The sequence below is a fragment of the Mauremys reevesii genome, linkage group 6 (genome assembly GCF_016161935.1).
Source record: "Mauremys reevesii isolate NIE-2019 linkage group 6, ASM1616193v1, whole genome shotgun sequence".
Classification (NCBI taxonomy): domain Eukaryota; kingdom Metazoa; phylum Chordata; order Testudines; family Geoemydidae; genus Mauremys; species Mauremys reevesii.
This window is the reverse complement of record NC_052628.1, coordinates 95,289,000-95,302,086: the sequence shown is the minus strand read 5'-3', so window position 1 is coordinate 95,302,086 and position 13,087 is coordinate 95,289,000. Positions and strand designations below refer to the sequence as shown.

Here is a 13,087-nt window from a genome sequence, read left to right as displayed (position 1 = left end):
AATACTACAGAAATTGTCTTAGTGCCTTTTTGTATATAGTTCTCTATAGATAGTAAGGGTTTATTAGTTTTTATAGCTTTTAGCAGAGTTTTTTTTAGTTAGATTCCTTGCTTTGGGGAACTTCCCTGCCATTATGGGTATTGGACTATGCCCAGAACTCCAGGCTTCAAAAGCTGTGTCCTGCCCCGACTCCTTCTCAGTCAGCGATCACCACGGGTGCTGTTTGTACTGTCATAGGGAGGCACACGTCACAGCTAGGTGTAACATCTGCCACTCTTTCCCTCACCCTACCTGTGAGGAGAAAGGAACTTTGGCTTAGAAAACACCTCATGGGAGAAGGCCATGTCTGACCCAGGCCAAGGAACCCCCTGTACATCTGCCTGAATCGACACGGAGCATGCCTCTCACCATTAGGTCAGCCTCTGTTGGAGGGAAATCCATACCCACAGCTCCCTCCTCCCCCAGTCGGAGTCTTGTTGGGGAGGCAGAGAATGCTTGCACAAGCATAAGAGCAGGTCTCCCCCTAAGTCTGCTTCAAAGACATCCAGCACAGCTCTGCTCATTCAACCCCTAAGGATTTAGTACTTCCTACGTCTGAAGGCCACAGCTGTAAATCCCATAAAGCCCAGGGGTCTACTGGTACCAGACCCCCTACCAGTGGCATCTTCTCCACTGGTACCCTCCAAGTCAAAAAGTCAATATCTGTCAATCAGAGCTTCTGCCACCAGTGGGTACCCTTCAGTCTAATACTTCAGCCACATGGAATCTCCCAGTCCGTCCTCCAACCCCTTCAACATGACTGCTTCAAAATCTTTATGCCAACCAGGGAATTTCCATTATTTATTATTATTTATTTATTTGTATTACTATAGCACTTAGAAGACATGACAACGAAAATCCCCCACTGTCCTTTTAAGATAGTTTCCAGAGACACAAAAGGGATCCTGGGCCAAGGATCTGGACCATCTAACAAAGTGCCTTTACATCATTGTCCCTTTAAAACCCATGCAGGTGCACACTATTACATAACTTATTTAAACTCCCACTATGCCAATCGCATACCACAACTGAGGTTTTTAAAGTGTTCCACAGCAAATTGATTATGCTTCTTAGAGGTTGGTTCTCCAAAAATTCCTCCTCCTCATGAGCTGCTTCTGTATTTGGGAATGTAGTGAATATAATGCTCTCTTTGTAGACTATTTACAGCTCATTCAGTCCTATGAATGAAGATTTCCTTTCCTGAGGCCTAACAAAAAAACCAAAGCTACTTGTGTTTTGGACTACTGGTTTGTTGATTAGTTTTTAGTGTTTTAAGCTTTTTGGGGGTGTTTTTGGTTTTTGTTTTGTTTTTAAAAAATTAGTATTTCAGGAGTTCCAGTTTGTTCACTCTGTTCTCAGATAAAAACCCAAGGGCCTGATCCAACTCTCATCAAACCCTTTGGCTTATTAACTGAAATTAGTGATTTTTTTCAATGTTTTCAGGATAGCTCTGGAGCTATATGTTAAATTTGTCTTAGATTCGCTTTTAAAAATATCTTTCTGGATTTGTAGTGTTTTCTTGCATTGCAAATTTATTTTCACTTTCAGCTCTTATGACTAAAACACAAAGAGGACAATCTGATAATTGCTCTAGCTGCCTCCCAGACCTAACAGATTAATTCTTGTTTGTTTTTATCCTTGTGTTCTACTTTAAAGCAAAAGTGTTTTGTTTCCATCATTGTTCATAACCATTTACTTACATTATTTTTAACAAGTGATACAAAGTAAGGGTGTCAAGCAATTAAAAATATTAATCTTGATTTTAAAAATTTGTGCAATTAATCAAATTTATATGTGATTAATTGCACTGTTAAACAATAATAGAATACCATTTATTTAAATATATTGATTTCTGTTAAAACACAAAATACAAAATGTACAGTGCTCACTTTATATGTATTTTTGATTGCAAGTATTTGCACTGTAAAAAAACCAAGAGAAATAATATTTTTCAATTCACCTAATACAAGTACTGTAGTGCAATCTCTTTATCATGAAAGTTGAATTTACATATCTAGAACTAAGTAGAAAAAACCCCACAGTCAAAAATAAAATAATGTAAAAATGTTGAGCAGGAGATAATGCTGCCCTCTTCGTTACAATATCATGTGAAAGTGAGAACAGGCGTTATGGCACTGTTCCAGCCGGCATCGCAAGATATTTACGTGCCAGATTCATATGTCCCTTCATGCTTCAACCACCATTCCAAGGGACATGCATCCATGCTGATGAAGGGTTCTGCTCGATAACAATCCAAAGCAGTGTGGACCGACACATGTTAAGTTTCATTATCTGAGTCAGATGCCACCAGCAGAAGGTTTATTTTCTTTTTGGTGGTTTGGGTTCTGTAGTTTCCACATCAAAGTGTTGCTCTTTTAAGACTTCTGAAAGCATGCTCCACACATCATCCCTCTCAGATTTTGGAAGGCATTCTTAAATCTTGGTGTGAATGCTGTAGCTATCTTTAGAAATCGCACATTGGTACCTTCTTCAACATGTGCTGGATCATCATCTGAGACTTCTATAACATGAAATATATGGCAGAATGCGGGTAAAACAGAGCAGGGGACATACACTTCTCCCCCAAGGAGTTCAGTCACGAATTTAATTAACATGGTCTTTTTTTTAATGAGGGTCATCAGCACGGAAATATGTCCTCTGCAATGGTGGCCGAAGCATGAAGCTGCATATGAATATTTAGCATATCTAACATATAAATCAATGCTGGCTACAAAAGTGCCATGCAAATGCCTGTTCTCACTTTCTGGTGACATTGTAAATAAAAAGAAGGCAGCATTATCTCCTGTAAATGTAAACAAACTTGGTTGTTTTAGCCATTGGATGAACAAGAACTAGGATTGAGCGGACTTGTAGTTTCTAAAGTTTTACATTGTTTTGTTTTTGAGTGCAGTAATGTAACAAAAAAAATCTACATTTGTAAGTTGCACTTTCATGACAAAGAGATTGCACTACAGTACTTGTATGAGGCAAATTGAAAAATACTATTTATTTTGTTTATCATTTTTACAATGCAAATATTTGTAATCAAAACCAATATATGCTTTGATTTCAATTACAACACAGAATACAATATATATGAAAATGGAGAAAAACATCCAAAATATTTAATAAAGTTCAATTGGTATTCCAGTGTTTAACAGTGCGATTAAAACCGTGATTAATCATGATACATTTTTTTGAGTTAATTGCATGAGTTAACTATGATTAATCAACATCCCTAATTCAAAGCAACTAGAACTACTCTATTTATTCCTTAACTAGGTTTGTCTCAAAAGATAAAAGCACCTTTAATAGTAACCACCTAAAGAAAATCTGTTCAGCATTTTCAGTATTTAGTGATATGCCTAAAAAGTAATGGAGTATAAAAAGAAGAGATGAAAAATCCATGCAGCCACAGACCCAGCATAGGTTAGAACAGCTTCAGGGTTGCTTTGACTTATTCCTGGGTGCCTGTGCATCAGGGGGTCGTTCTTGCAGCCATAAATAGCCAGATGCACAAGGACATTCCAGCAACGCCCCATTCTCCTAACCATCTACACTGGGCACATTCGTGGGTGGCCAGATCCACTTGGTTTATGGCCTTACACCAGCAAAACAGCACAAAGAGCCTATAGCACAATGGTGAATTGCCCTATGTTTTGAAAGTGCATCTCTTACTCAAGAGCTATTCAATGCCTCCAAGTTAATGAGACTAACACCAATACTGCTATTCTTATTTCATTACTATTTCATGGCCTTATGTGCTCTTTAAACCACAGCAGAGGAGAGTTCTATGTGCCAATTGCGGGCAGTCCTTACTAACAGTGAGCCTGTTGCGGTACCAGATTACTTGCCAAACTAGTGGGAGGTGTTGCAGGTTCAGATTAGATATGCTCTAGTTTACCCAGAAGGTATGGGCTTCATGCAGGAATTCTTGGTGCAATTCTACAGCCTAAATTGTGGAGGCAGTCAGGAGTTCTCAAACTGGGGGTCAGGACCACTCAGGAGGTCATAAGGTTATTACATGGGGGGTCATGAGCTGTCAACCTCCACCCCAAACCTCGCTTTGCCTCCAGCATTTATAATGGTGTTAAATATATACAAAAGTGTTTTTAATTTATAAGGGGAGGGGAGGTCTTATCACTTACAGAGGCTTGATGTGTGAAAGGGGTCACCAGTACAAAAGTTTGAGAGCCACTGCACTAGATGATCACAATTAAGGCTAAGATTTAGTCATAAGTATTTTTAGTAAAAGTCATGGACAGGTCACAGGCAGTCCATGACTTGTATTATATACCGCTGACTGAATCTTGGGTGCTCTTGGGGCGGAGGCGCTCCAGGGACGCCATGGGTGCTCTGGGGCAGGGGATGGCGGTGCACGGCCCGGGGAGGGGCAGTGGCATGCGTCCCGGGGGAAGGGGAAAGCTGAGAGCGCTGCTGCTGCTGAGGGAGGGGGCGCGGTGGCCCGAGACTGCCCCAGCTGCAGCAGCAGGTGCGGCTGGCTTGGGGACCACCCAAGCTGCTCAGGGCAGCCCTGGGGTCAGTCACACTGGCTGCTGCAGAAGTCACGGAGGTCCCAGAAAGTCACGGAATTCATGACTTCCATGACAGACTCGCAGCCTTAATCATAATGGTTCCCTCTGGCCAGGGTGGATTTATGATTTAAATCACTAGTCAGGAAGATTTGATTTAATCATGGTTTTCTACATAAAAGTGCATTCTTGTTGGTTGTTATAACCTTAATACATATTCTTCACAACTCAGAGATAGATGTAGGTTTCATATTTAGAAGATACACACTATAAATTTAACTGATTTATTTTGAAAACTTTTCAGATTAGTTTTACAGCTACATCAGAAAATGAATGATTGATTGGTTATTTCATTTACCAAAGGTAATTGAAACAGATATTTATGAAATCATTGGGAGGTGAACTATCTCCAGTTCAACAGGTTAATCATTAATATTTGGAGGATTTTCTTGCCAGGCTGTATTAGGAGGAGAACATCACCAGACAGACATTTTAAATTGTTTTATTTAACTAAAACAGTAATGTTATGTATTCTGGATTTTTTTCTTCAACAGCAAACATATAATATTTTAACAAAACAAGCATATGAATTTTTGAATTTAGTTAAACATTAACGTTTTTTAAATCAGGTTTGTTTTTGTCAAATTATTTTTAACTAAAATAGGTTTAACTAAGAGTTAAATGTAATTTTTTAGGAAACAAAAACAAAAATTAAATTGACAATGTCAGCCAGGTAAACATGAGAAACTTAAAATATTGGCTTCTGCAGCTAACTCAGTCATCTTCACCTTCGTTTTCCTGTTTTTTCATAATCTGGAAAAGCAAAACAAGCTTTCCTGCTTTTTCAGGTCCCAAATGATTTCTCAATTTGGAATGAATTAGTCCAAAGGAAGAAAATATTCTTTCTACACTGGCAGAAGAAGCTACTGCTGTTAAAAGTGAGATTATCACTTCAACAGTCTCTGACTCCAGGTGCTTAAGTGACTTCCACCAGTTCATTGGTGTGACTTTCTTTAAAACATTATCAGCAAACATATATTTCTTGAATGGTTCTTATTCCCAAACTGGGTCTCTTTTACGGCCTGCTGCCATTATAGGTTTTCCCTCCTAGTGAGAGAATGGTATGGTAGATCTCAAATCAATGAAGGCTACACTCAGAAAGACCTCAAGACTTCTGGAATATGCTGCTCAAACAGTTTCACTTTTGTTTCTACTGCCTGTCCTTCCCTTCTCACATTTATCTCCAGACTTTTTCTCCTCGCCCAGATCTATTCCGCCCTCAACAATCGTCTATTCATTGAACTTTTTGAAAGTTTGCACTTTTAGAGAGAGGTAAGGGATTGGCTCTGTGTACACAAATTTGCAGAGGGACGATAGGGTTGAGGACTGTTATTTCTCACCTCTATATATTATACATTTAAAAACATTTTTGCTGTTAACAAGCATGTTACCTCTGAAGACGCAAATCCATAGTTTGAGAACTGCAAAACAGGCCGGCCCAACGTCCCTGTGGTCCCTGGGCCCTTGCCTCCAGGCTCCGCCCCCCGCAGCTCCCATTGGCTGGGAACGGGGAACCACGCATGCGGAGCCATCTGTCCTCCCTCTGCCAGGGGCCGCAGCACTTCCTGGAGCGGTGCGGGACCGGGGACAGGGCAGGCATGCAGGGAGCCTGCCATGGCCCCAATGCGCGCCTCTGCCACCCCGGAGCCGGAACGCCTCCTGCACCCCGCCCCCCAACTCCCTGCCCTAAGCCCCCTGCCTGCACCGCACACCCCTCCTGTACCACAACCCCCTGCCCTGAGCCCCCGCTGCACCCCACACCACTCCTGCACCCCAACTCCTGTGCACCGTAAGACTCTGGCCAGTTGTATGTTTCCTAGGGAGTCCGTTTGTCTTCCTAAAGTTTCCTAACCAGGCATTGATCTACATTAAGTCAATTCACCTTTGTTTTAAAGCAGTTCAGGATTTTCGGGTATGTGTATCCAGGGGCTGCTCTATGTTTTTTGCCGCCCCAAGCACGGCAGTCAGGCGGCCTTCGGCGGCATGCCTGCGGGCGGTCTGCTGGTCATGCAGATTCAGCGGCATTTCTGCAGGTGATCTGCCGGTCCTGCGCCTTTGGCACCCACCGCCAAATTGCCGCTGAAGGCACGAGACCAGCGGACCTTCCGCAGGCATGCCGTCGAAGGCCGCTTGACTGCCACCCTCACAGAGATCTGCACACCGCCCACCACAGCTTGCCGCCCCAGGCACTCGTTTGCTGCGCTGGTGCCTGGAGCCGCCCCGTGTGTATCTAGCTATCTGTTCTGCCTGTCTTTGTGTGTGCTCCCATATACAGATACAGTAGAAAATCATGCAAATCTATTTGAACACCTCTTTCTATACATTAGGTAATTAATATCTACATTTGTATATAGAATTACACAATTTTAACTCTCTGATCTTTTTGTCTTGTTTTTTAAAATGTTGAGTACTTATGTGGGTTGAATGTAGGAATTCCTTAAGAGAAAGCCAAGTATAATCTGGTGAAAAGGAAAATAATAATGCCGAGATACTTGTGGTAGGGTTTCTTTGCCAACATCAGTCTGTAATGGCATTTCATTAAGAGCAGGATTCTGTAGGTGGGAAGAATGGTGAACTTCCTTGCACCCTCCTCCCCCACCCCCCTTTTTTTTTTAACCTATCCTCTATTTCTGTTACACTTCTTCCCACCCCACTCCCCCATTTCCCTTCCTCACCTGCCCTGCTCCTTTCCTCAGTGGGATTATGGTGTCACTGTCTTGCGTTCCTGTTGTTTCTCCCTGTCTGTAGCTATCTTAACGACCTGGACCGTATAGCAGAACCTGCCTATCTGCCCACCCAACAAGATGTGCTTAGAGTTCGAGTCCCAACAACAGGGATCATTGAATATCCATTCGACTTACAAAGCGTCATTTTCAGGTAGAAAACAAGAAAAAATGCTTAATACATTTCTTTTTGTTTTTATTGTATGTTAGTTATATAAAACTAGTGGTTTATATAAAACATAGTGGTAAAAAAATGTGTAAACAAAATGATTCCGCACTTTAGTTATTTGTTTGATCATTTTGTTTCTTCATTATTGTACACAAGTTGTTACCAACTGACTATAAGGAATAAGTAAAGAGATCAAGAGAGGGAGAGAAAATGAAATAATTTGGAATTGATTTTTTAAAAATATTTATAGCAATGTTTAATTACAAATTATATGTATGTTAACATATATAAACCAAAGTCAGTTGTGCATCCTCTTTTCCTGTTTATTAGATGAAGCTCAAAGGTAAACTTAGAGGGCTTAATTTTTAATGAGTTGTTCACATATTTGCAAGCTTACTTTTACTTCTACAAATAATTTTACACACAGTTAATTTCAAGTGCAAATGCTATCACTTAAAAATATAAATACTTGATTGCACCTGCAAATTAAACATGTAAGAAAGAGCTTTTGGGCTGATAATTAATTGTCAGTGCAAAACTTTGCCTGCAAAAGGGAGATTGAGTTGAGGCTCTTTTGGAATTCAGGATGAGAATCAACTTAAACTCTGAAAATGCTTATTTTATGTTATGTGCCCAAATTTTTTTAGCTCATGTTCATTGTTTTCAGTAGGAATACTCGATACCTTGTATGCATTTCACTACTACTCCTCCATATCTGTGTCACCGAGTGCTAAAGCTTTTAAATGAATACAGAATAATGGGGTGTTGCAATTACAAATTCAAAATGCAAAAAGAGGACATTTATGCTATCATACCAGATTTCAGTCTGTTATATGCTTGTTCCATCATATTCTTCAAGTGACTAAAGTGTAATAGGAATAGTATAATTTTTTTCTGATTGTATTTAATTATTTTTAATTGTAACACTGTGTCATTTTTAAGCAGCTGATATTGAAGGAATGGATGAACACCTATCCAAACACATATAAAGGACTAACTTCTGTTCTTGGCAGAAATTGAAAAAACATTTTAGGCACTTTCAATAAAACATGTTTTTCAAATTTTATGTTGATTCTAAGTTTACTTATGTGTCATATGCTCACTTGTCCCATCCAAAAGATTAAATTGTATTTCTCACTAGATCAGCTGTCCCCTAATATATATTGATTTGTTATCTTTTGAAAATTATTGCTACTTGCAAAATATATCTTGTAATTATATGGAAAAAATACAGAAACTATTTCAGTTACAATCGTTTTTCTTTGGCTACAAACTGCTTTACCATAGGCTCTGCATGCCTGTTTCTGCTAAATCTATGGGGCTGAATCCTGCAAGCACTCCCCGAGTGGTGCTCAGAATTACTTCAATGAGATTTCAGCAGAGCACTTGAGCGGATGAAGCTCATAATTATTAAAATCTGTAAGCCATGTCAGACTTAAAAAGGAAACCTGGCAACCTGCCTCCCCCACAACACATAAACTGTTGATTTTTAAATATTAATGGAATGGCTGCTAACAAAAAAAGGGATTTTTTTTTTGGTTTCCACCCAATTTGTTCATTACCTACATTGCTGAATTTGATGCTCCATAAGTGGATGTACATTGATTTTTATTAGGCTTTGTTTTCCCCTGGAATTGATGTGGATTTTGTTAACCTTGCAGAATGGTGGATGTAGGAGGCCAACGATCAGAAAGAAGAAAATGGATACATTGCTTTGAAAATGTCACATCTATCATGTTTCTAGTAGCCCTTAGTGAATATGATCAAGTACTTGTGGAGTCTGACAATGAGGTAAGCACTGACTGAAAGCACTCTCTTGAGCATTGCAATTGATTGAAACCTGAGCTCATGGTTTGGTGAACTATGGAGAGCTGTGTTTTTCACATGATTATTTGGGAATTATGTAGGGGAGCATCGAAAGGAGTAGAACAAAAGAAATAATACTTAGTACTTACCAGTTCATCTCAAAGTAGCTAGCTGTTCTGTCAGGGTCTATGAGCAGATTGGTATGTCCAGTCCAAAATGTTTTCCATGTGGCTACCAGCAGTATCGTACAACTACAGGTTACAAAAGCAACAGTAATGCAGAGATCAAAAGGCTGATCTTCAAATGCTGTTGTACAAACTGATCCCCTGTACGAATGATCTGTGGAGCCAAGCAGTTTTTTGCTGCAGTAGAATCTAGTTGATTACAAAGAAATTATTTATGGTAGGTATTTGTGCAGCTAGAGTTTCTGATGGAGCCCTACAGGTAGGGTCTGTAAGGTTGGAGTGATTACAAGGATATTACATTTCAGACTCTTTGGAATGCAAAATGAAATGCCTCGATGATGGCATTTGCTAGCTGTTTTTGAAATTGTAAATCCAGATCCTAAAGTACTGGGAGAGGCTAACAGCTTCATTTCAATATTTCTCAGCATAGCATTTATACTGGGTTATATTTTCTCTTGCAGCTTTTACCATGAGAAATAGCAAAAAGTAGAAAATGGTGTATTACAAAACGCATTGGCAGAATTAGCTTTTTTATGATTTTGACAGATAATATCAATGTTTATTTTTCAGCGCTTTGTTCTATTATCTTAATTTTCAGAGTTGCAGGAAATTATGGGGGGGCTGAGAAATAAATTATTTTATTACAGTAAATGTTGAGCTTAAAAAAATTAAAACTTTATAACCATTAAAACACAAATTATTAATGTCACGTCAAAATATTAACTAAAAAAATCGCAATTAAGAAATAATAATTGCAGTTTTAATCACACTGTTAAACAATAGAATACCAATTGAAATTTATTACAGATTTTGGATGTTTTTCTACATTTTCATATATATACACATATATATTGTATTCTGTGTTGTAATTGAAATAAAAATGTATATTATTTTTTATTACAAATATTTGCACTGTAAAAATGATAAAAAGAAGAAATAGTATTTTTTTAATTCACCTCATACAAGTACACCTCTACTTCGATATAACGCAACCCAATATAACACGAATTCGGATATAACGCGGTAAAGCAGCACTCGGGGGTGGGGGCGGAGCTGCGTGCTCCGGCGGATCAAAGCAAGTTCAATATAACGTGGTTTCACCTATAACGCGGTAAGATTTTTTGGCTCCTGAAGACAGGGTTATATCGGGCTAGAGGTGTACTGTAATGTAATCTCTTTGCTGTGAAAATGCAACTTATGAATGTAGATTTCTTGTTGTTATATAACTACACTCAAAAACAAAACAATGTAAAACTTTAGAGCCTGCAAGTCCACTCAGTCCTACTTCTTCAGCCAATGACAAACAACTTTGTTTACATTTACAGGAGATAATGCTGCCCTCTTCTTATTTACAGCATCACCAGAAAGTGAGAACAGGCATTTGCATGGCACTTCTGTAGCCGGCATTGCAAGGCATTTATGTGCCAGATATGCTAAATATTCATATGTCCCTTCATGCTTTGGCCACCATTCCAGAGGACTTGCTTCCATGCTGATGATGCGCGTTAAAAAAATAATGCATTAATTAAATTTGGGGGAGAAGTGTATGTCCCCTACTCTGTTTTACCTGTATTCTGCCATGTATTTCATGTTCTAGCAATTTCGGATGATGACCCAGCACATGTTGTTCATTTTAAGAAAACTTTCACTGCAGATTTGACAAAACGCAAAGAAGGTACCAATGTGAGATTTCTAAAGATAGCTATAGCACTGAACCCAAGGTTTAAGAATCTGAAGTGCCTTCCAAAATCTGACAGGGACAAGGTGTGGAGCATGCTTTCGGAAGTCTTAAAAGAAGAACACTTCAATGCTGAAACTACAGAATATGAGCCACCAAAAGAGCAAATCAGCTGGTGGCATCTGACTCAGATAATGAAAATGAACATGTATCGGTCCACACTTCTTTGTATTGTTACCAAGCAGAACCCGTCATCAGCATATACACATGTCCCATTAAATGGTGGTTGAAGCATGAAGGGACATATGAATCTTTAGTGCATCTGGCACATAAATATCTTGCAGCGCCAGCTGCAACAGTGCCATGAGAACGCCTATTCTCACTTTCAGGTGACATTGTAAACAAGAAGCGGGCAGCATTATCTTCTGCAAATGTAAACAGACTTGTTCATCTGAGCGACTGGCTAAATAAGAAGTAGGACCGAGTGCTCTAAAATTAGGAAGTAGGACTTGCAGGTTCTAAAATTTTACATTGTTTTATTTTTGAATGCGGGTTTTTTTTGTACATGATTCTACATTTGTAAGTTCAACTTTCATGATAAAGAGATTGCACTGCAGTACTTGTATTAGGTGAATTGAAAAATATTATTTCTTTTTTATTTTACAGTGCAAATACTTGTAATCAAAAATAAATATAAAGTGATCACTGTATACTTTGTATTCTGTGTTGTAATTGAAATAAATATATTTGAAAATGTAAAAAAAATGCAAAAATATTTTTAAATGAATGGTATTCTATTACTGTTTAACAGCGCGATTAATAGCGATTAATTTTTTTATCTCTTGACAGCCCTACAAAATATACAAACAAATCAAGCAGCATTTTTCTTACTTTATCTTTCTGTAAATTTCAATTATTATCAATGGAAAAATGTTTTTGTTGGTTTGCACTTGTATGGTGAAATCAGTGTTTACCAACATTTCCCATAAAAATCGAATCCTTCGAAGCCTAATTATAAAGGATGGATTCAGCAGGCAAAACACACCAATAGTTAATTTAACAGTTATCAGATATATTAGCTGAACTTTGTGTCACTTTTTCAGGGTAAGAAGATAATTTAACAGTTGGAAATATTTCCTTTTTTTTTTAAAACTGAAACTGTTTCAGTTACCCTTGAAAACCTAACAGGGTGTTCCAGATCTATCCTAGCCAGTCTTTTTCATTTAGTCACTTTAAATGAATCAGCAAAATATTTACATGAGTGCATAGATGTAAGTTACATCACTTCAGAGAATGATAGAGAGAGCAAAATAAGTCTGGTATCCTCACAGGCTCCCGTTATGCTTGTACTTGACTCTTTTCCAGTGTTAGTTCTTAATAAAGTCCAGTTTCAAGAGTTGAGCAAGAGCCTTTAGATTCGCCCTTTCTTTTTTTTTTTTTTAAAGAAAAAGCTCCTGTTACGTCAGCCAGCTAAAAGTACATCCCTAATAAAACAGAGGTCTTTCAATTGCATTGCTTTGGTATGCACTCAGACATTTAATTCACACATATTGAATACTGTGTTGTCATTCCACTTCAAAAAAGATATATTAGAATTGGAAAAAGTTCAGAAAAGGGCAACAAAAATCATTAGGAATATGGAACAGGTTCCATATGAGGCGAGATTAATAAAACAGGGATTTTTCAGCTTGGAAAAGAGACGACTAAGGGGGGGATATGATAGAGGTCTATTAAAATCATAACTGGTGTGGAGAAAGTAAATAAGGAAGTGTTGTTATTTACTCCTTCTCATAACACAAGAACTAGGGGTCACCAAATGAATTTAATAGGCAGCAGGTTTAAAACAAACAAAACGAAGTATTTCTTCACACAACATACAGTCAATCTGTGGAACT

The 13,087-nt window shown here is 38.5% G+C and overlaps 1 protein-coding gene across 1 annotated transcript in view; it reads left to right on the top strand.

Moving 5' to 3' along the window:
* Positions 1 to 13,087, top strand: part of LOC120408086 (guanine nucleotide-binding protein G(q) subunit alpha) — a 212,114-nt gene that overhangs the window by 150,133 nt on the left and 48,894 nt on the right. Inside the window, exons 4-5 of the mRNA XM_039544625.1 lie at positions 7,380 to 7,508; positions 9,185 to 9,314. Of these exons, the coding sequence (XP_039400559.1) occupies positions 7,380 to 7,508; positions 9,185 to 9,314 (259 nt within the window). The remainder of the gene's footprint in view (positions 1 to 7,379; positions 7,509 to 9,184; positions 9,315 to 13,087) is intronic.